The sequence below is a fragment of the Dioscorea cayenensis genome, chromosome 10, assembly GCF_009730915.1.
Source record: "Dioscorea cayenensis subsp. rotundata cultivar TDr96_F1 chromosome 10, TDr96_F1_v2_PseudoChromosome.rev07_lg8_w22 25.fasta, whole genome shotgun sequence".
Taxonomy (NCBI): domain Eukaryota; kingdom Viridiplantae; phylum Streptophyta; class Magnoliopsida; order Dioscoreales; family Dioscoreaceae; genus Dioscorea; species Dioscorea cayenensis.
Window position 1 is genome coordinate 21,312,935 of NC_052480.1, and position 21,250 is coordinate 21,334,184.

The 21,250-nt window shown below is 34.6% G+C and overlaps 1 protein-coding gene across 1 annotated transcript; it reads left to right on the forward strand.

Annotated features, from left to right (window-relative positions):
* The first annotated feature begins 15,177 nt into the window (after positions 1-15,177).
* On the forward strand, positions 15,178-15,571 carry LOC120270976 (DNA-binding protein DDB_G0278111-like). The gene has a single exon (XM_039278065.1). The coding sequence runs from the start codon at positions 15,178-15,180 to the stop codon at positions 15,520-15,522; it is 345 nt and encodes a 114-aa protein (XP_039133999.1). The 3' UTR covers positions 15,523-15,571.
* Positions 15,572-21,250: the final 5,679 nt, after the last annotated feature.

A 21,250-nucleotide genomic window follows, 5' to 3' on the forward strand; every position in this document is an offset into this window, starting at 1 on the left:
GTGGTATAACCAAATCAGTGAATATCTTATAAAAGAAGGGTACCAAAGTGATAGTATATTTCCATGTGTGTTTATTAAAAGTTATACTAACGGTTTTGTCGTGATAGCAGTATATGTGGATGATTTAAATCTTGTAGGCACTCCTTCTAAAATTACAATTACATCATCATATCTGAGGAAGGAATTTGAAATGAAAGATCTGGGAAAGACCAAATTTTGACTTGGTATACAAATCGAGCATTTACCTTTGGGAATATTTGTACATCAATCAACCTATACAGAAAAAGTGCTAAAGAGATTCAATATAAAAAAGGCTTATCCATTGAGTACTCCAATGGTTATCCGAGCATTTGATGTATAGAAAGATCCATTTCGTCCACCTGAAGAAGGAGAAATCATTCTTGGTCCAGAAACTCCATATCTAAGTGCAATTGGTGCATTAATGTACCTTGCAAACAATACGAGACCAGATATAGCTTTTGGAGTAAATCTTCTAGTAAAATACAGCTCTACACCATCACGAAGACACTGTAAAGGAGTAAAATATATGTTGCGTTATTTACAAGGAATGACAGATCTGGGCTTATTCTATCCACAAGAATCTTCATCCAACTTTACAACCTTTGTTGATGTTGGGTATTTGTCTGTAGTTGCGATCTATGATTGGTCATATACTGTCATCATGCAAATTACCAACTGTTACAACAAATGTTATAGTAATTTATGAAGACAACAGTGCTTGTATTTCTCAGATACAAGGAGGCTATATTAAAGGTGACAGAACGAAGCATATATCACCAAAATTTTTCTACACTCATGATCTCCAGAAAGAAGGCATTATAGAAGTTCAAAAGATTCAATCGAATGAGAATCAAGTAGATCTATTTACAAAATCACTGCCCAAGTGCATTCACCAAAAACTTATATATAAAATCGAGATGAGAAGATTCAAGGATGTAAGTACTCCCGAAATAAATTAAAATTATTTATTTGAGGGGGAGACTGTACTCTTTTTTCCTTCGCCAAGGTTTTTATCCCAATGGGTTTTTCCGAGACAAGGTTTTAATAAGGCAGTAACCAGTACTGTAGCAGGCGCAATACTGTAGCAGACGCCAGTACTGTTACTATTCCACCTACCAGTGTATTTTGGACTGTTGGATCAAATCGATCCTAACCGATCATTTAACTCTTGTAAGCCTTTAAATACCCCCTTTATGTATTGTAAATGATATAGAAGAGAAGAAGAAAAAAAGAGATAAGAGGAAGAAAAAAAAAAAAGTAAATTATTAAGATGTTTGGTAAATATTCTGGCTCTTTATTCTTATTATTCTCTTTATATTTATAAAATATTTTCAACATAATTAAATTTGTCTTTTAAGAGCATATTGGGTTTTTTACTCATATATATATATATATATATATATATATATATATATATATATATATATATATATATATATATAGTAAGGAAAATATTCTCTTGCTTATATAATAGTTCATACAATACTTTTTATCAAATAAATTATTTAGATATACATGCTTTGTATAAATGTCATAAGGAGAATACTTTTCGTAACTATTTAGAGCTTTTCAAATAATAAATAAATTTAATATTTTTATTAAATTCATTCAAAAAATATGCAAAATATTACCATTATTTGGAGTTCACGTATTACCATTTATTTAATAGGAAATAATAGACTAGATAACATTATATTTTATGTAAAAATTTTTATTTTAAATTTTATATAAAATACAACTTTTAATCATGGAACCCATTAAAATTTATATTTCTGAAGAGGATATTTTTCTGGTATCACATGAATTTTCTAAAGACTAATTTCTTCTTAGTAATATTTTAGTTTTATTATTTTATATGGACTTATTGTTAGAAAAATAGAAAATCCACATGGGAAATCAAGAAAGCAATGAGACAATAAAAAACACACAAAATTTATGCGGTTTTGCAATGTGCCTACGTCCTTGGGAGTGGAGCGGCCGTATTCCTCTTATTCACTCGTCTCTCCTTTTCAGTTGAGACAAAATACCGAGGTCACAAGTATTTATAGGTAAAACCTAAACTTATCCAGATACAAACCTATCTGAATTCTAACCCTATCTAGATCCTAAACATATCCACATTCCAAACCTATCCGGATACGAATGCTATCCGGATACAATTTAAAAAATTATCAAATCATAATACTAACTAGATATAAAATTACCCTTGTATCCTACCTCTGGGGCGTTTCCCCTGCACCACCAACCTATCAAGCTGATGCTCCCCCAATATGACAGATGTTGTCGCCCCACTCCACTCTGTTCTCACATCTGCTTGTTTACTTGTGTATATGAGTCATACACAACAATCTCCACCTTGGTGAATATACCCCATGAAGATATAAACCAAGGAACTCCTCATCATCTAGATAGGTTGAGTGACATGTCTCATTAGCATTAGAGACATTAATCAAGTCCAAGCAATGCTTGAACTTCCCTGTAGTGATTGCCTTGATTTGATTTTGTAACTGCAACAACAACTCCACCTACAACTATATTTCTCATCAACGTGTAGATATTCCTTGCACTCCTTTCTCTTTTCATTACTATTAAACTATCCTTACTAACCGCAATGCAATTTTTTTTGGTTTTATAGCCAAAACCATTTCCATGCAAAGTACCCAAAGAAATCAGATTCTTCTTTAATTATGGAACATATCGAACATCACACAAAGTCCAAACAACACCATTATGCATTCGAATCTTGATCTACCCTTTTCTAGAAATAGCACACGTTTTATCATTGCCCATGTAGACAAAACCAAAATCCCCTGATTTGTATGAATCAAACTAGTCCTTGTTCCACGTCATGTGAAACGAACATTTCGTATCCAAAATCCATGAATCTGAGGTTTGACATGATGAAACTGAAAGTAGATCCCCGTCACTACAATCAGAATCACCGCGCTGGATCACATTAGTAAGTTGTGATGAATTACAGTTCCTTTCATTAATCTACTGCTTCCTGTTTGGATAGTCTTTTCCAATATGTCCCATCTGTTGGCACTTATAACATTGAATAGATCTTTCTAACTCTTGGATTCCTTATGCTAAAACCATTTTTCCCTTGCCTTCTCCCAGTTTCCTGGTTCCCATTCACATACAAGATCTCTTGGCTATTTTGGTAAGTCCAAAAGCATGGAGGACTGCAAGAAGATGATTAGGAGGCTTGATATTAATTAATGAAGATGGTGTTATAAGCTTTGAAGAGTTCAAGATTATGATGATTTAACAATCAATCAAGGAAATCACTTTAAGCAGTACATGCATCATAGTTTTGTGCAATGATTTAGTCATTACTGGAGTTGTTAGTATTTTACCAGCTAGCTCTCCATAAAGATCAAGTACTAATGAAGTGTATTTAAAAAGTTTCAACCCAGTAGAGGATAAAAAAAATGTTCATTCTAAAGCAACAACAAGAATGCTCATCTTGTGGCGGTGGCAATTTTTGATATATCTCAAGACAGCAATGTGGTGTGCAATGCAGTGACAAGGCACATGCAGCAATATATGATATATATATATATATATATATAGAAGTTACATATTCACATATAATTGATGTAATAAAAACATATATATATATATATATATACAAATATATGTAACAGATAAATAATGAAATTCATAATTCGCAGTTTTCGTGTCTTTACTTGTACTTGAGCCCTTAATCGGAGGTTCCTAAGATCTTAGTCTGGGGTAATTAATAATGGAGGCTTGCCTCTATTAGGAATGGAAGAGCCTACAAAGATAAAAAAAAAAAGATAAAAATAAAATAATGTTTGTGATTCGATATATCGCCTAGTGTCTCTTCACCGACATGACACTAGGGAGCATATTTTTTATCCCACAAATTTTGGCACGCCCGGTGGGACTTTTTAATTCCTCCTCCCATCTTTGAGGCTCAAGTACAAGTAAAGGCATTGCTTTTTTATAACTCATGTATAAGACAAGTTAATATTATTGATATTTTTATTGTAGATGAAATGGCGTTTAAGAGTTCAATTGCACCTGGAAGCCCGAAGCTCACTATTTTCCTGGGAGAAGGATCGGAAGTCCAACTGCCCAATTGTGTTTTCAACACTGGAGCTGTTGGAGCTGAGATGAGGTTCGACACAATCTTCGAAACAGTACAGTTTGTGAAGAGAACTTCATATTCTGAGGAAAACCTGACGATCCCACGTTTGCCATCTAGGGGTCGTCGCCCAAATGTCATTGTTCTTGCATTTGAGAAGAATATTGCTGATGAGAAACCAAAAACCTCTGTCTTTCAGAGGCTATCATGTCCAAAAAAGATAGTTTCTGCATATGATGAAGATGATGAACCCACTTTCACTCTTACTGCCAAAGGGAAAGAAAGTGGAATTTTTCGATCTGAAGAAGCCAAGCCAAGGAAAAATGTGTTTTCAAGACTGACTCCCAAGAAGATGAAAATCCCAAATCACAAATTAAATTTTGTGTCATTCCAAAATCAAAAGGATAATCGAATGGGTTCCTTCAAAAACTCATTCGGACCACTTAATATGGTTAAGAAGAACGCAACCACTGTAGAGCTGCGTTACCAGCCATATGACAAGAAAGGTGGTAGACCACCAAAAACTCATAAGACTTCCTTTGGCAAAAATCTTTATAAGATATATGCAGCATCGAAGGAATTGCAATCCAACAAAATGAAGCCAAGGGAATTTTATCAGAAGAAGAAGCAGTTAGTGCTGAAGGCACGTAAAACTGTTTTTGATCGAATTGCTTTGCCAAATGATCAAGTTTCACAACTCCAAGCTTCACAGAGTCAAGCTTCAGTTTCTCACTCAAAGTTTGATCGAAAGAAGAGGAATGAATATGAATATATGTCTGATGGTGATATCAAAATACATACTGTCCGAATGATTACTGAAGCTCGGGGAGATCCGACAGCTGAACAAGAACAACCAGGGCCAGTCATAAGATCTCGTAGATGGGCACCAGACTCTCAAATCATGGTTAGAGAGGAAGGTTCAAGTCATATTCCACATGATATACCAAAAGATTACAAGGGGGCAGACCCTCCAAACGAAGACGATGAAGATGAACCAGTTTTTGGTTTAGACCAGAACAACAACATGAAGAAATTCCAAGAAATGGAAAATAGGGAAGCAGAATACAAGAAGATGAATGAAAATATGATGGTGTTAATGGATACAGTGTTCCACATGCAAAAGCAGATGGCATCCTTAATGGCAAATGGGCCCGAACAGGTACAGAGGCCAAACAATCCAATCCTTCAACCAAAAGAGACTGCTCAAGCAGTGGGGCCAGGAGGAGCAACAAGTACCCCAATCCAAGAACATTCAGTTGTAATGACTCGAGAGGAGATACAACATATGGTGGCTACTGAACTCAAACATGCCAAAAATAGCGAGATAAGAGTTGATAATGACAAACCTTATCCTGGCTATCATGATTTAGTGCCCTATCCCAAAGGATACAATGTGCCTAAATTCAAACAATTCAATGGGATTGGTAATCCTGATCAACACTTGGCCCACTTTGTGACAGCATGTGGAGATACAAGTACAAAACCATCACTTCTCCTCAGACAATTTTCTGCCAGTCTCACAGGAGTTGCATTTGAGTGGTATGCAAGTTTGCAACCTGACTCGATTCAAAATTGGCAATAGCTGAAAGATGCGTTTCGAGCACGGTTTGGAGGTGTCAGTTATAAGATTACAATAGCTGATCTTGCGGCCACTCGCCAAAACAAAGATGAGAAAGTAGTTGATTATATTATGAGATGGAGAAACCTGAGTATTAAATGTGAACAACCTCTGGACCAACCTCAAGCAGTTGGATTGTTACTCGGGAACATTGATAGCTGGATGACACCTTTCTTAAGTACATCTGGCATCACAACATTTCAATAGTTAATCTCACAAGCCAAGAAATTGGAAAGGACTAGCCCAAGGGTGTTGTCTAATTTCCAAACTTCCAGAAATGATAAACCTAAAAAAGCAGAAGGTGTCAAGTACATTGCTACAACCTTCAATGTTGATAAAGGAAAAAACACTATAGAATCATATAAACCAGAACAAGCTAAGCCACTCAGCTTAGGTGCTCCTGGAACTGAACCAAGACCCATTCCTTCTTTGAAAGATAGAATGAACAAAAAGTACTCTTTCTGAAGAGATAAAGTGCTAAAAATTTTTAAAGATGTCGTAAATGGAGGTCTACAACTGCCTGAGTGTAAAAGACCAGAAGAACAGAGCAAGAAAGATCATCCTAATTATTGTCCATACCACAGAGTGTTAGGGCATACAATTGAAGACTGCTATGTTTTTAAAGATTGGCTTGAATGTCAATATCAAGAAGGGAAGATTACACTCTCCAAAAGTGTTCTCTTGGAACAGCCTACTGAACATATCCGATATGTGACCACCCAGACTATGAGGGATTATCCCAAGGGGAAATCACAGTGGTGGGTAATAAAATAATCCCGTCTGTATTTGATGGTAAACCTCCTTCTATTCTAGAAGAATTATGGGAAGTATTCATATCCAAAAAGTCAAAGAAAATGTTGAAGAAGTTGTCTGAACTCCCAGGGATCAAGTGGAGAAATGTTGAGAAGCCTCCTGAGGGACTTCCAGTAAAGCAAACCAAGAAGAAAAATAAGAAGAAAAAGCAAAAACGCGAGCACTCAAAACACAAGAAATCCATCATAGAACAATATATTGAATCACTTGAAGAATATGAATGAAGGAAAGGGTGTTGATCACTCTTAAAGAGTATTTCCCGAGGAAGTGAAAGAGCTACTTGAGGAATTAGATGAAGAAAAATGATGAAACAATGCAAGTGGAAACTTGCAGGGGCTATTTCGGAGGTGAATACCCCATATATAACCAAAATGATGATGGAGATAGTTTTTTTCCGAGTCGAAGAACTCGTATGATTGCCATGGTCGGCCTTATATTAGCAAGAAGCGTAGAAAAAGAAGATCGCGATTCGGAGAAAGAGTAAAGAAGGCAAATCCCAAACTCTCAGAGCCACACCACTCAGAAAAACCAAAGAATCCATACTATACTCCAAAGACACCAAAATATAAAATATTGAGAAAAGTGATGCCTGCTAAAGAAATTCCTTCTTTCATACGAAGAGTGACAGAGGAATTAGCTGATAGGCTAATATAACTGCGTATTGCTGATAATAAATGGGATGAATCTGGGATATATCCTCCAAAGTCGACAAGCGATAATGTTGATTCAAAAATCATAAAGCCGACATTCTCAACAGCAAATGCTAAAGATAAATCCATTCCTTCAATCATTGAAATCAGAAAAGACAAAAGAAGAGAGATTTTTAATCGAGCCATGGAAGAAAGGCTAGATTTACCTAAGCCCAAAAGGTCATGATTGATGCATTTGGACAGCTATGCAAATTATTGTCCATATCACCGACTTGTGGGACACACTATTGAAGATTGTTGGAATTTTCAAGAATGGCTACAAAAGCAAGTTTCCCTGGGAATTTTGAAGTTAACTGATGATTATTTCGAAGTGAGAGGTGTTTGTTGTGCCATAACATGTCTGGAAGGTTCTGATGATGAGTTGAATTTTCCAGGTGAAGAGGATGAAGTATCCTGCAAGTACATCAAATGCAACTTAGAACTGGCAAGTTACTCCAATCAAGACAAGCTTCTACCTCCAATGATAAAAATAAAGAGAAGATGATAGAGGAGGAAAATGTCTTACCAAAGAAACCATTGAAGAAACCAGATTATAATATCCTGGCACACCTAAAGAAAGTCCCGGCTCTACTTAGCATATATGATGCACTGATGATGTCAACAGAAGTCAGGGAATCTTTAATACATGCTCTACAAAACCCTGAGGAGTATCAAGCTTATTTTGCTAAAATTAATATGATAGAAGCTATGTATGCAACACATACACTTTCAGTATCATTTACCGATGAAGACTTACTACTTGGAACTGCAGAGCATAATAGACCATTGTATGTGACAGGGTCTTGTGACGGCATAAAGATCAATCGAATTCTTATTGATCCAGGGTATTCCTTAAACCTAATGACCCTCAATACTCTTCGGGCATTAGCTCTGGAAATATGTCATTTATCTCCAGAAAGGATCATTATTCAAGGATTTAATCAGCATAGTCAGAAAGCATTGGGATCTATCACTCTCCCGCTCAAGTTTGGAAAGATCATATCTGATGTGAAGTTCCATGTAATTGATACTGATGCCTCATACAAAGCTTTGTTGGGTAGGCCATGGATCCATGAAAACCGGATGGTCCCTTCAACCCTTCATCAATGTATGAAATATATGGTGGATGGAGAAGAACACAGAATTGATGGTGAAATTCAACCTTTTTTGTGTCCATGAAATACATTATGAGGATGCCAAATACTACCTTGGTATCTCCAAAGGGGGCAAAACATTGAACTTGATGGAAAAGACTTTGGCAAAACCATCTAATGCTATTTCAATATCCAAAAAAGAAAGAATCAGCATTGCCTCACTATGGCAGTGATACTGAATCTTCAGGAGATGAAAATGATACAAGTCAAACCAGAGGGTCCACCCAAGAAAGCACATTGCATATCACAAGGGTTGCAGATGGCCTCTGTAAATCCCTAGATGATTTGAAGGTTGACACAGTTGAGCAATTGAAGACATTCTATGTGCCAGCTCGAAATAAGGATGGAAGAGGCATTCTCTTCTACAGAGTTAAAAATAACAAAATTTCAAATGATGACATTATACGCACAAGAAGAGGATAGTGAAATCCAACCTATAAACTTTCCAAGCCAGTATCCTAAAAAACTCAGGAGGATAGTTGAAGAGTTTGGGGGCAAAATAAACTGGTCAAAGAAATCATATCAAAATTTTCATTAATTATGGAACCATTCCCATCCTGACAAGATAGGGGTAGGTTATTTTGAACCTTCCAGATATTCGTGTTACATGATGGAGTCTACGGAAGAAGAAGATGTTAAGATGAAAAGTGCACCACCTGAATTAGAGGATGGTGGTCAAGCAACAATTGATGAGTTAATTAAAATCAACTTGAGAAGTGATGAAGACCCAAGACCAACTTTCTTAAGTGCACAACTCGATGTAAGAACAAAAAAAGAATCCTTCAAGGCTCTTTTGAAAGAATATATTGACTGCTTTTGCTTGGAATTATAATGAGATGCCGAGATTGGAGAATGAAGTAGTCGCTCACGCATTAGCTATTGATCCCAATGTTACTCCAGATCAAGCATGCCCCAAGAAAGATGAAATTTGATTTAGAAGAAAAAAAGTGATAGGAGAAACAAAAAAAGTTGATAGAAGCAAATTTTATCGTGGAAGAAAAAAATACCTGATTGGGTTGCCGAGATAGTACTCGTGAAGAAAAAGAATGGCCGATAAGGATATGCGTTGATTTCGTAGATTTGAACAAAGCATGTCCCAAGATGATTTTCCTTTACCAAATCATGGAGATCATGATCGATAACACCTCTGGGTATGAGATGTTATCCTTTATGGATGGATACTCAGGGTATAATCAAATCAAGATGCACCCAGATGATGAGAAACATACTGCCTTCCAAACACCTATGGGCATATATTGTTACAGGGTAATGCCATTTGGCTTGAAAAATGCGGGGCAACATATCAAAGAGCTATGACCAGAATATTCGATGATTTGATTCATAAGGTCATTGAATGCTATGTAGATGATCTGGTTGTGAAAACAAATTCAAAAGACAAACATCTTGATGATCTGAGGACCGTTTTCATACGCCTCAGAGAATATAAATTGAAAATGAACCCAATGAAATGCGCCTTTGGAGTCCTACCAGGAAAGTTTCTGGGTTTTATTGTGAGACATCGAGGGATAGAGATAGATCCTTCTAAGATCAAGGCAATCATGGAAATGCCACCTCCACAAACATTGAAGCAATTGCGTTCTTTTCAAGGGCGTTTGGCATATATCAGAAGATTTATTTCCAACTTATCAGGAAGATGCAAGCCTTTTTCTAAGATGGTCAAGAAAAATACACCTTTTAAGTGGGATTCCGAATGTCAGAAAGCTTTTGAAGATATAAAGCAGTATTTGCTGAATCCACCAGTATTAGCGGCCCCAATTTTGGGGAAACCACTAATCCTATATACTGCTGCCTTTAGAAGGATCATTGGGAGCCATGCTAGCTCAAAACAATGAAGATGGCAAGGAAAAATGCATTATATTACCTCAATGTAATGTTGATAGGGAGCCGAGAGTAAATATACACCCATTGAGAAGCATTGTTTAGCCTTGGTGTTTTGCGTAGTGAAGAAATTGAGGCACTACTTGTCGGCACACAAAATTATCCTCATATCCAAAAATTGATCCTCTCAAATATCTTATGACAAGGCCATTACTCACGGAAGACTTGCAAAATGGGCATCGATCTTAATGGAGTTTGATATAACATACACTCCACAAAAAAAGCTATTAAGGGGCAAGCAAGAGCAGATTTTTGGCGGGCGCATCCTCTCCTCGATGATTCACCCCTTAATTATGATCTCCCCGATGAAGAGACGCTTACAATAGAAGAAGCGGAATGGTGATCGTACTTTTGATGGGGCATCGTCCCATAAAAGCCGATAATCGAGGTATGAGCTTCCACAAATTAAAGCCGGGATAGGACTTGTGTTTGTCACACCGAAGGAGGAATTCTCGGATATGCACTTTCCCTTACGAGTCATGCACAAACAATGAAGCGGAATATGAAGCTCTCATAGCTGGTTTGGAATTGGCAATCAAAATGGAAATTCAATGTATCCATATATTTGGAGACTCACAACTCATCATCAAACAAGTCGAAGGAGAATACAAAGTATACAAAGCTGAACTTCTTAAATACTATAAGAAAGTCAAAATGTTAATGAAGAAAATTCCCCAAGTGCAGTTGAGCAAGGTTTCAAGATCTGAAAATGGAGAAGCTGATTCTTTGGCAAGAATAGCGAAAGAGCTTGCAAATCCAGATCATGATGAAGTTCAAATCACTATAAGAAATAGAAGACCCATAAGTACAATTCTCAGTGATGTCGAAGAAGAAAATATTGAAGAAAAGATGGAAGTCTTCACCCTCGAGATACCAGAGGAAGACTGGAGACAACCATTCATGGAATATTTGAAATATGATAAATTACCAGGGGACAAATCAGAAAGTCTTCAAATAAAGCGAAGAGCTCTAAGATTTACCCTCATTAATGAAACGTTGTACTGCAGATCATATGATCATCTACTCTTGCGATGTCTTTCATATGAAGAAGCAAAAGAAGTCATGCATGATGTACACTCTGGGATATGTGGTGCACACCAATCCGGACCTAAGATGCGATTTAAGATTCAGCGCATGGGATATTATTGGCCAACCATGGTCAAAGATTGCATTGAATATGCCAAAAAATGCCATCTATGTCAAATTCATGGGGATTTTATTCATCAACATCCGAATCCCTTACATCCCACAATTTCTTCATGGCCTTTCGAGATATGGGGAACAGATGTGATTGGCCCCATCGAGCCTCCATCATCATCCAGGCATCGATTCATATTGGCTGCAATAGACTATTTCTCCAGATGGGCAGAGGCTATTCCTTTAAAAGAAGTAAAGACTGAAAACATCATAAAATTGTTCAGAGAAAATATCCTATATAGATTTGGAACTCCAAGAAGAATTATCTCAGATAATGGCCGCGCTTTCAAAAGCTTTAAAATTGGGAGATTTGCACAACATCACAAAATAGACTGGAGGTATACCTCCATCTATAATGCGAGAGCAAATGGGTTGGCAGAAGCATTTAACAAAACTCTGTAGTACCACATATAGGACCCCAACACAGTGCACACCATACTCTTTATTATTTGGAACTGAAGCAGCCCTACCCCTGGAAATTCAAATACCCTCATTAAGGATGGCGTTGCAGAATGAAATATCAAATGAGGATAATGTTCAACTTCGCCTAGACGAGTTAGACTCTCTTGATGAAAAAAAGGATAGAAATACAGCAAAATCTTGAAGTTTACAAAGCAAAAATGTCTCAAGCATATAATAAGCTGGCCAGATTCCGTACATTTACAAAGGGAGAAATGGTTCTTGTCCTCAGAAGACCTATTATCACCAACAAGCGGGCTGGGGGCAAATTCAAAGCAAATTGGGAAGGTATAATGTAGAAGGAGAAAGACCCATGCCACCTATCGTCTATGAAGGAGGGGCATACCAGAAGAAGGCGCATACCAACTCATTGATGACAAAGGAGAAAGACCCATGCCACCTATTAATGGTCGTTTTCTAAAGAAGCACTATGTATAATGTAGAATGTTTGTCCATGACGGAACGTCTGGTCCCTTAAAATAATAAAAAAAAAGGTAGACCGATCATGTACGATTGTGCGTACTTCCTGAGGCAAACATTAACTTTTATGTACTTTTGTCTATGATGAAATACATGCCATGTTATCTTAAAGTTTCATTTTCGTGAATCAAAAATATGTTTGGCCATGACATACAAAAAGTTTTGAAGTTCCTACTTCTCTCACTCAATCTCACTAAAATTTCTTCGTTAGAGAAGTATGAAGGGGCATTTGTTTATATAAATATATATATATATATATAATAAATAAATTAAATGTATTTCCTAATTTAAACAAAATATTCAAAATATTCAAATCTCAAGACCAGTCGAGAGCACAGATCTCAAGGCAGTCTAAAATATACAAATCTCAGTACCAGTCGAGAGCATCGATCTCAAGACGGTCTGAAATACTCAAATCTCAGGATCAACCGAGAGCACCGATCTCGAGGCGATCTAAAATATCCAAAATATCCAAAATACACAAGTCTCAAGACCAGCCAAGAGCATCGATCTCGAGGCAGTCTAAAATACCCAAATCCCATATCAGCCGAGAGTACCGATCTCGAGGCGATCTAAAATATCCAAAATATTCAAAATACATAGATTTCAAGACCAGCTAAGAGCACAGATCTCAAGGCAGTCTAAAATGCTCAAATCCCTGGACTAGCCTAGAGCACCGATCTCGAGGCGATCCAAAATATTCAAAATACACAAATCTCAGGACCAGTCGAGAGCGCTGATCTCAAGACGGTCTAAAATACTCAAATCTCAGGATCAACTGAGAGCACCGATCTCGAGGCGATCCAAAATATCCAAAATATTCAAAATACACAAATTTCAAGACCAGCTAAGAGCACAGATCTCAAGGCGGTCTAAAATACTCAAATCTCTGGATCAACTAAGAGTACCGATCTCGAAGTGATCCTAAATATTCAAATTCCAAGAGTAGACGAGAGCACAGATCTTAAGGCGATTTCAAATCCATAAATAATACAAATAATATATATAATATTGATAAAGATAAAAAAAAAATCAGATAAAGATAATAAATAAATAAATAAATATCCAAATCAGATAAATAATAATAATAATAATAATAAAATCAAATAAAAATAAAATATATAAATATAAATATATAAATATATATAGATATATAAATCAAAGGAAGATAAAATAAATACATAAATATAATAAATTAAAATCATAATATATAAATATAATAAATTAAACTAAAATAAAATATGATAAAAAAAATACGATATAAAAAATAATAATAAAAAAGTGGGGAACGTGGGGCGTCAGGCGTAGTTACCCCACGATCATCCAAAATTAAAATGAAATATTTAATATGTAATATATATATATTAAATAAATAATAAACAAATAAAAGAGAATGTGCTTGTCGTGGTCTTCATGCCCATGAGGCCATGCAGCAACCGCTCCACGTCTCTCCACCACGATCAACGTAACCGCGCAACCGCCATGGAATGTCTTTAAAGAATAGATCATCCGAAGGAACCAGGGAGGGGAACGTGGAGAAAACCAAAGAGGGAAAATCGAAGATTGAAGAGGAGAGCAAAAGGAAGACGGTGGACGAAGGAGAGAGCGAAGAAGAAGAGAAGAAGACGAAAGCGAGAAGACTAAAGAAGGTGAGAAGAACAAACCAGAGAAGACGGTGGACGAACAAAGGAAAAGGACGAGAGAGGAAGAAGAACGTGTTGACATCTCTCCACCATACCTACATATATCTATACTATATATATATATATATACATATATAATTGCTGCCTGTTGCCGTAGCGCCTACCGCCGTTGCTGATCGTCGTTATCGTTGCTGTAGTTCGTCATCATCACCGAAGAAATATATATGCATATCGAAGCGGCTGCCGCCATCGCCAACTTGGTCGCCGCTAATGTCATTATCCTTTGCATATCGAAGCGGAGCCCGTGGAAGACGAAGGAGCCTGAAAACTGGAAGAAGTTGTGAAGACGAAAGAAGACAGAAGGAACCGACAAGAAGACTTAAGAAGAAGAAGCCAAAAAAAAAAGGAAACTGTTTTCATCGTTGCTGCTACATGATGACTTTATTGCTGCTGCTGCCTGAAACCATCGCCGCCCGATGCCTTCATTGCTGTTGTTGCTGCTTGAAACCATCACTGCCTGCTATTGTTGCTGTCGCCCACCACTACCGCTACCAGTGCTGGAGGAGGACCAAGGGCTTTGCTTTGCATTGCAAGAGGTTCGTGATGAAGGACAATTCGTGCTCCATTTTGTTCTGCCATAAATGCCTCCTCATGAGGTATGGAGAGAAGGCGGAAAAGGTAGCGGCTTTGGAGGACTGGGCCTGCCCAAAATGCAAGGATGTTTGCAGTTGTAACATCGCGAAGATGATGGAGTCAAAGATGAAAATTTTGCAAAAGAAAAAAAGAGGAGAAGTTTGAAGGCATTATGTCCAACAGAATAGGCAAGGGAAATGCTGAAAAGAATTCACACCAAGAGGCAATGTTGCTACATTTTGCTATGGAGAAAGATTGTTTTGATAAAAATGGAAGTTCGGATATGATAGAAAACAACTATAATGGTAATCAAAGCCCAGAGAAATGTTCTTCCTCGTGGTACCGCATTAACAATGGTCGCAGACTCTGGAGACTACGGACCTGCGGTTCCCAGGGATACTCAACGTCACTGGTCAAAGGTTAAGGCAAGTGGAGCTTGGCATATCACCCAGGATCCATGGATGATTCAGAGTTGGAAGCTATAAGACAAAGAAAAATGCAAGAGTTGATGGCTCAACAAGAAGATGCAAAAATGGAAGCAAAAGAACGGAGGCAGCTGATGCTAAATCATATTTTATTTGCTCAAGCGAGAGAGAGACTTGTTCAGATTGCTTTGGTGAAAGCTGATAAAGCAAAAGGAGTAGATGATGTTGTCCTTAGGGCTGCTCAAATGGGGCAAATAACTGAGAAGGTATCTGAAGAGAAGTTTATATCACTCCTCAAGCAGATCAATGACCAAACTAGCAAACAGACCAAAGTCACAATTCAAAGGCGTCGGAATGTTCTTGAGGATGATGACTAGGAAGCCATGGTTTAAGATCTTGATGTGTGATTATCAGGATAGTGGTACATGTGTGTACTGTTTCTTCAACTTTGAACTTTGGCTCTATTGTTGTGGTTTTGGGATTGAACTTTATTGTGGGAGTTTTCTTATTAAACTATTATCATTAGTTTAAAAAATAAAAAATAATAAAAAATAAAAATGGAATCCAGGAACGTGCATGGCATATAAAAGAACCCACCACTATCCATGCTCACGTGATGAAAGCCCCATGAAATAAATAAATAAATAATAAATAAATAAAAAAATAATAAAAAGAAAAAAAAAAAATGAAAGTGAGAACCATGCTATATGGGCTTATGCTATGCATGCACTCACGTGAATTAAACTTTTTTTAAAAGGGCCGAGCCCACCATGAAGAAATATATATGGGAATAGTTAATATATATATGAATGCATGCAAGCACGTAAATCCTCACCAAACCTTTGAAAAGCCTATTAATCAAAGAGTAAGAAAAGGAAGATGGGCGCTTGGCTGTTTCTCACTAGTAGGAACATGCTTGTGAGTATTAAGAGCTCCATGTTCTTTCAGGAAGCTTCATGGGGAATCACAAGATACAACTAAAGTTTGAAGATTATCAATTTCAAATATATGAGATTGAAATAAAGGGTTACATCACACTCAAAAAATAAAAAAAAACTTCAAAAGATCTCTTGCCCGTTTTGGTAAGTCCAAAAGCATGGAGGACTGCAAGAAGATGATTAGGAGGCTTGATATTAATTAATGAAGATGGTGTTATAAGCTTTGAAGAGTTCAAGATTATGATGATTTAACAATCAATCAAGGAAATCACTTTAAGCAGTACATGCATCATAGCTTTGTGCAATGATTTAGTCATTACTGGAGTTGTTAGTATTTTACTAGCTAGCTCTCCATAAAGATCAAGTACTAAAGCAGTGTATTTAAAAAGTTTCAACCCAGTAGAGGATAAAAAAAAATGTTCAATCTGAAGCAACAACAAGAATGCTCATCTTGTGGCGGTGGCAATTTTTGATATATCTCAAGACAGCAACGTGGTGTGCAATGCAGTGATAAGGCACATGCAGCAATATATGATATATATATATATATATATATATATATAGTATATATATATCTACATATATATTGATGTAATAAAAGATATATATATATATATATATATATATATATATATATATATATATATATATATACAAATATATGTAATAGATAAATAATGAAATTCATAATTCGTAGTTTTTGTGTCGTTACTTGTACTTGAGCCCTTAATCGGAGGTTCCTAAGATCTTAGTCTGGGGTAATTAATAATGGAGGCTTGCCTCTATTAGGAATGGAAGAGCCTACAAAGATAAAAAAAAAAAAGATAAGAATAAAATAATATTTGTGATTCGATATATCGCCTAGTGTCTCTTCACCGACATGACACTAGGGAGCATATTTTCGATCCCACACAATGTTGTGTGAAGTTTTTTTTTTTATATATATACAAATCTTATAAATATTTCTTTGCTATATAACAAATTAATTCCATGCTATACTGGAAGATTTTGATGAGATCTTTACAATTAGTTTTTTTATATGAAGGAATTTATCAAATTGTTGATAATAAACTTTTGAAAAATATGAGATATTAGAGCAAATCCAATAATTATTGATTTTTATTAAATTAATTGAAAATAATTTATATATAAAATTATTTATGCGATATTATATTATTTATAATATCAAAATCTAAATTAAATAATTCAATTTAACATATCCATTAAATGGAATACAGCTTTTATATATATTGGTGGAAACATAAATTAATTTTGATAAAATAAGATTATAGGAGAAGAAATTGATATAAATTTTAAGAAATAATTTTAATTCAACTAATACATAAATTTTAAAATATATAACAATAATAATATAACATCAAAATTTCACCATTTTAAATTTAGATAATTTCGAAAGCTAATTTTGTTTTGATTAATATGTTCAGCTTTAAACATGTATAGTTTTATTAAATAAAATGAAAATTAAACAAAAGGAGTTAAACTAAATGTTTTACCCATTTCAAATGGGAAATAATTGACTGTAAAAGTTTATTATAATAAAATTCCTTGAGATAATCTTGAAAATATGATTTAGAAGTTTTTTTAATTATATTGTTTTGGTGAAAAATAGTTGTGAGAGATCTATTTCTTCCTACATATACACAAACAAAATTTACCTATTACTCAATAATAGTTAATTTATCAACAAAATGAGGAGTTAATTTTATTTAATTAAGATTTATTTTGAGAGATAAATCTTAAGGTCTTTGAGTTTTATGACCTGCTTTTTCATTTTCCCCCCCTTATATGTTAAATTTCTTTCTATTAATTCTTTGGTATAATTGGTAATGAAATGAAAACTATCCTGTAAATGCCTTAAAATTGTAATGGTATTAAAATATATTTTTCTCAAGGTTTTATTCTTTTAGAAATAGATTTTACTTAATAATTAGAATTAATTTAGATAGCAAGATTTTATCAATTTTAATGCTTGTATATAAAGCAAATATCATATTTTTATCAAACTATACTCAATAAGATCAAGAACGATTCATATACTATTCGCATCATACAATTTAAAATGACCTTATTAAAATTAAAATTTTCAAATGACACATCACATTATAAATAAATTAAAAATTAATTTATTATGTAGATCTTGAATGAACATATATTACTAATTGGTTGCCAAATTTAATAGTTATTTATTCAAAAGAACAACATGAAAATGTGTTATGAATTTATGTTATTATATTCTTATAATATATATGTATGAGAAACAATGCAATTTATAAAAGTTTAAATTAAAAGTTTTATTTGCAAAAATAAAATTTTAATTAAGCTAATGTTAATGTATAATTTTGTATGTATATGTACATCTATGATACAGTAGAGTTATAGAATATATTTGTTTTATTTCAAAATAGTTTATTTAATTATAATAACTAATATTCACTTGATTGAGACCCATATAACTCTCAACTAAATAAATATTTTATAACAATATTTACTAAAATTATAAAAGAGCTTTTGAATATCAAGTTGAAAGAGTAAATTTTTCATGTGGTCACCGTGTTATGACTGATTTTTATTTTGGTCATTGTGTTTTAATTTGTATCTTTTTGGTCATTAGATATTGATTTGTTTTCACCAGGAGGTCACTTGGGGTTTTCTGACCAATTTTAAATGGCGTGGCAACCGGAAATGCCATGTTGTTTTATTTTAATATTTTCTCTCATCCTAGTTGGAGAGAACACATCAGCCGGATGCTGACTCAGCTTATTTAATTCGGAAAATAAAATAAGCGATGTGGTATTTCCAGCTATCACGTCATTTAAAATTGACCGAAAACCCCCCAAATGACCTCCCGGTGAAACCAAAAAGATACAAATTGAAACGCAATGACTAAAATAAAAATCAACCATAATACGGTGACCACATTAAAAATTTACTCCAAGTTGAAACAAAAATTTTGAAAAATTTTGAAGATAAAATTTTTTCCCCCATTATAAAAAAATATTAAAAAAATAGCCAAAATGTAATCTCTCAAGAACACAAAAAAACAAAAACAAAAACCAACGCTAGGCATTCCCACATTGGCTTGTTGCCATTTTCGCCCTCTTTAGAGATTTCATTATAAAATGATTGATTCCAAGGAGAAACGTTGTCATTTGGGGACGTTCGTAGCAACATCCCCAATTAATAAAAATTTGACAGAGAAATGAGAGGAAAGAGACAGGAAGAAAGAGGTGTATGAAAACTGCAACAGTGCCCGAGCATGATATTTGCTTTTATTGGATTGTTCTGATTTATCTGGGTTGTAATATAAGCTTTTGGTTGTTCCCACTTTATGGATGGCTGATAATTCAATCACTATTACAATTATGATTTATGGTTCAGATTAAAATAATGTGTATCCAATCTTTTACTGTGTTACTATTTATAAGCATAATCAAACTATGCATCTGATAATCTTAATCGTTAAATTCTTATCCAAAGGTTAATACTCAACATACTGAAAATTGGCTTCTAATATTAATTATAACGTTTAAAAAATTAATAATTAATTAATTAATTAAAAATATTAAATTGTAATAATTAAAGCAAACATGACATTTTTGCCTTCCGATGAGATTTAATTAAAGAATATCATTAACTTAATATTTAATTATTTAATTATAATAATTTAACTGAATAATATAACATGATTATTTCAAATAATATTTAATTATAATAACTAAAGTAAAATGGCACTTTTGTCCAATTATAACAATTACATTGAAATGACACCTTTGCCTCTTGGGTGATTTAATTTAAATAATTTATTATAATAATTAAATTAACAATCAACTTGAATTATATATTTAAATTTTTTTAATATATAATTATTAAACTGAATAATGCTATTCAATGTATCGAATAAGCGAAGTAGTTTAATTATTATTAAATATATCTTATTATGTATACATTAATGGCAACGGTTTGCATTAAAGACATGAATGTAATTTTGCCCTATTTTTTTCTTCGATTTTTTTCATTCACAATTCCAATTAGTTACATAGTTTTCATTTTCATTATCATTTTAATGATTGTATATTATATACATAATTTACATATATTGTACATATATTTTACATATCTTCTTGTTTAATTTTCTATATTTTAATATTACTTTATGGTATTTTGTGGGTTAATGAGCTAGAAGACAAGTTTCTAGGCAGAAGAAAAAGAATACGTGCGAATTGGAGCTAAACAAGGAGGAAAAGGGCACTTCAGAGGAAAGCACGCCCATGCTCAAGCCATGCAGATCACAGGAGCTAATAATTCATAGTTTATTGAGCCAACACATCCTCTTTGTTCCTTCCACGGTTATGTAAAAGGAAACACTATCATGCTTGTGCTCGTGCAAATTACAATTTTTGAAAAATTAAAGAAACGCGCAGGCAACAAACTCCTTACACAACCATGCCTTTGAAAGCATGGTCGTGCTTCGCTCGTACAAATCTCTGGAGATGGATTTTTGTGTGATTCAAGCCTCGAAATTCGCCAGTAAAGTGCACAGCCTCAAGCGCACCCTCAAGCATGGTCATGCATGGGTTGAACCTGCATACTTAAACTCCAAAGTTAGACTATTGAGGGAATTTTTGGAAGAGAGAGCTAAAGACCATCAATCGGAAGGAGATTCAAGCTTTCTTAGAGGTCCAGAGGCGAGTGTGTGAAAAATCGGTCTTCTCCATCCTTGGATTCCATTGCAACCTTAAAGAGGAGTTTGAGGGAGTTTCACTATGATTTTCTTCTTGTCTTCAATATTTGACTGTATCATGCCACCTTTAAACATAAGAGACTAAACAGTCATTCTATGTCTTGGGCCATGAATCTTAAGACATATTGTATTTGATGTCCTTGTTTTTTATATATTGGTTTAGAGTATTCTTGTGAATCTTCTGTGTTGATTCATGCTTGCAATTATATTACACGAAAGTTTTAATTGCATATTTGATTAGCATGATGACTATTGAGAAATCCATCATGTTAGGTCACACATAAGAGTTAGTGGTTGAATGCACTTCTAGGGCTAGGATTTTGGAGATTGAGTTCACACCTAAAGATAGGGTGTATGGTGTTGAACTCCATGAAGTTTGAGTGCATCCATAGATTTAGATAGTAT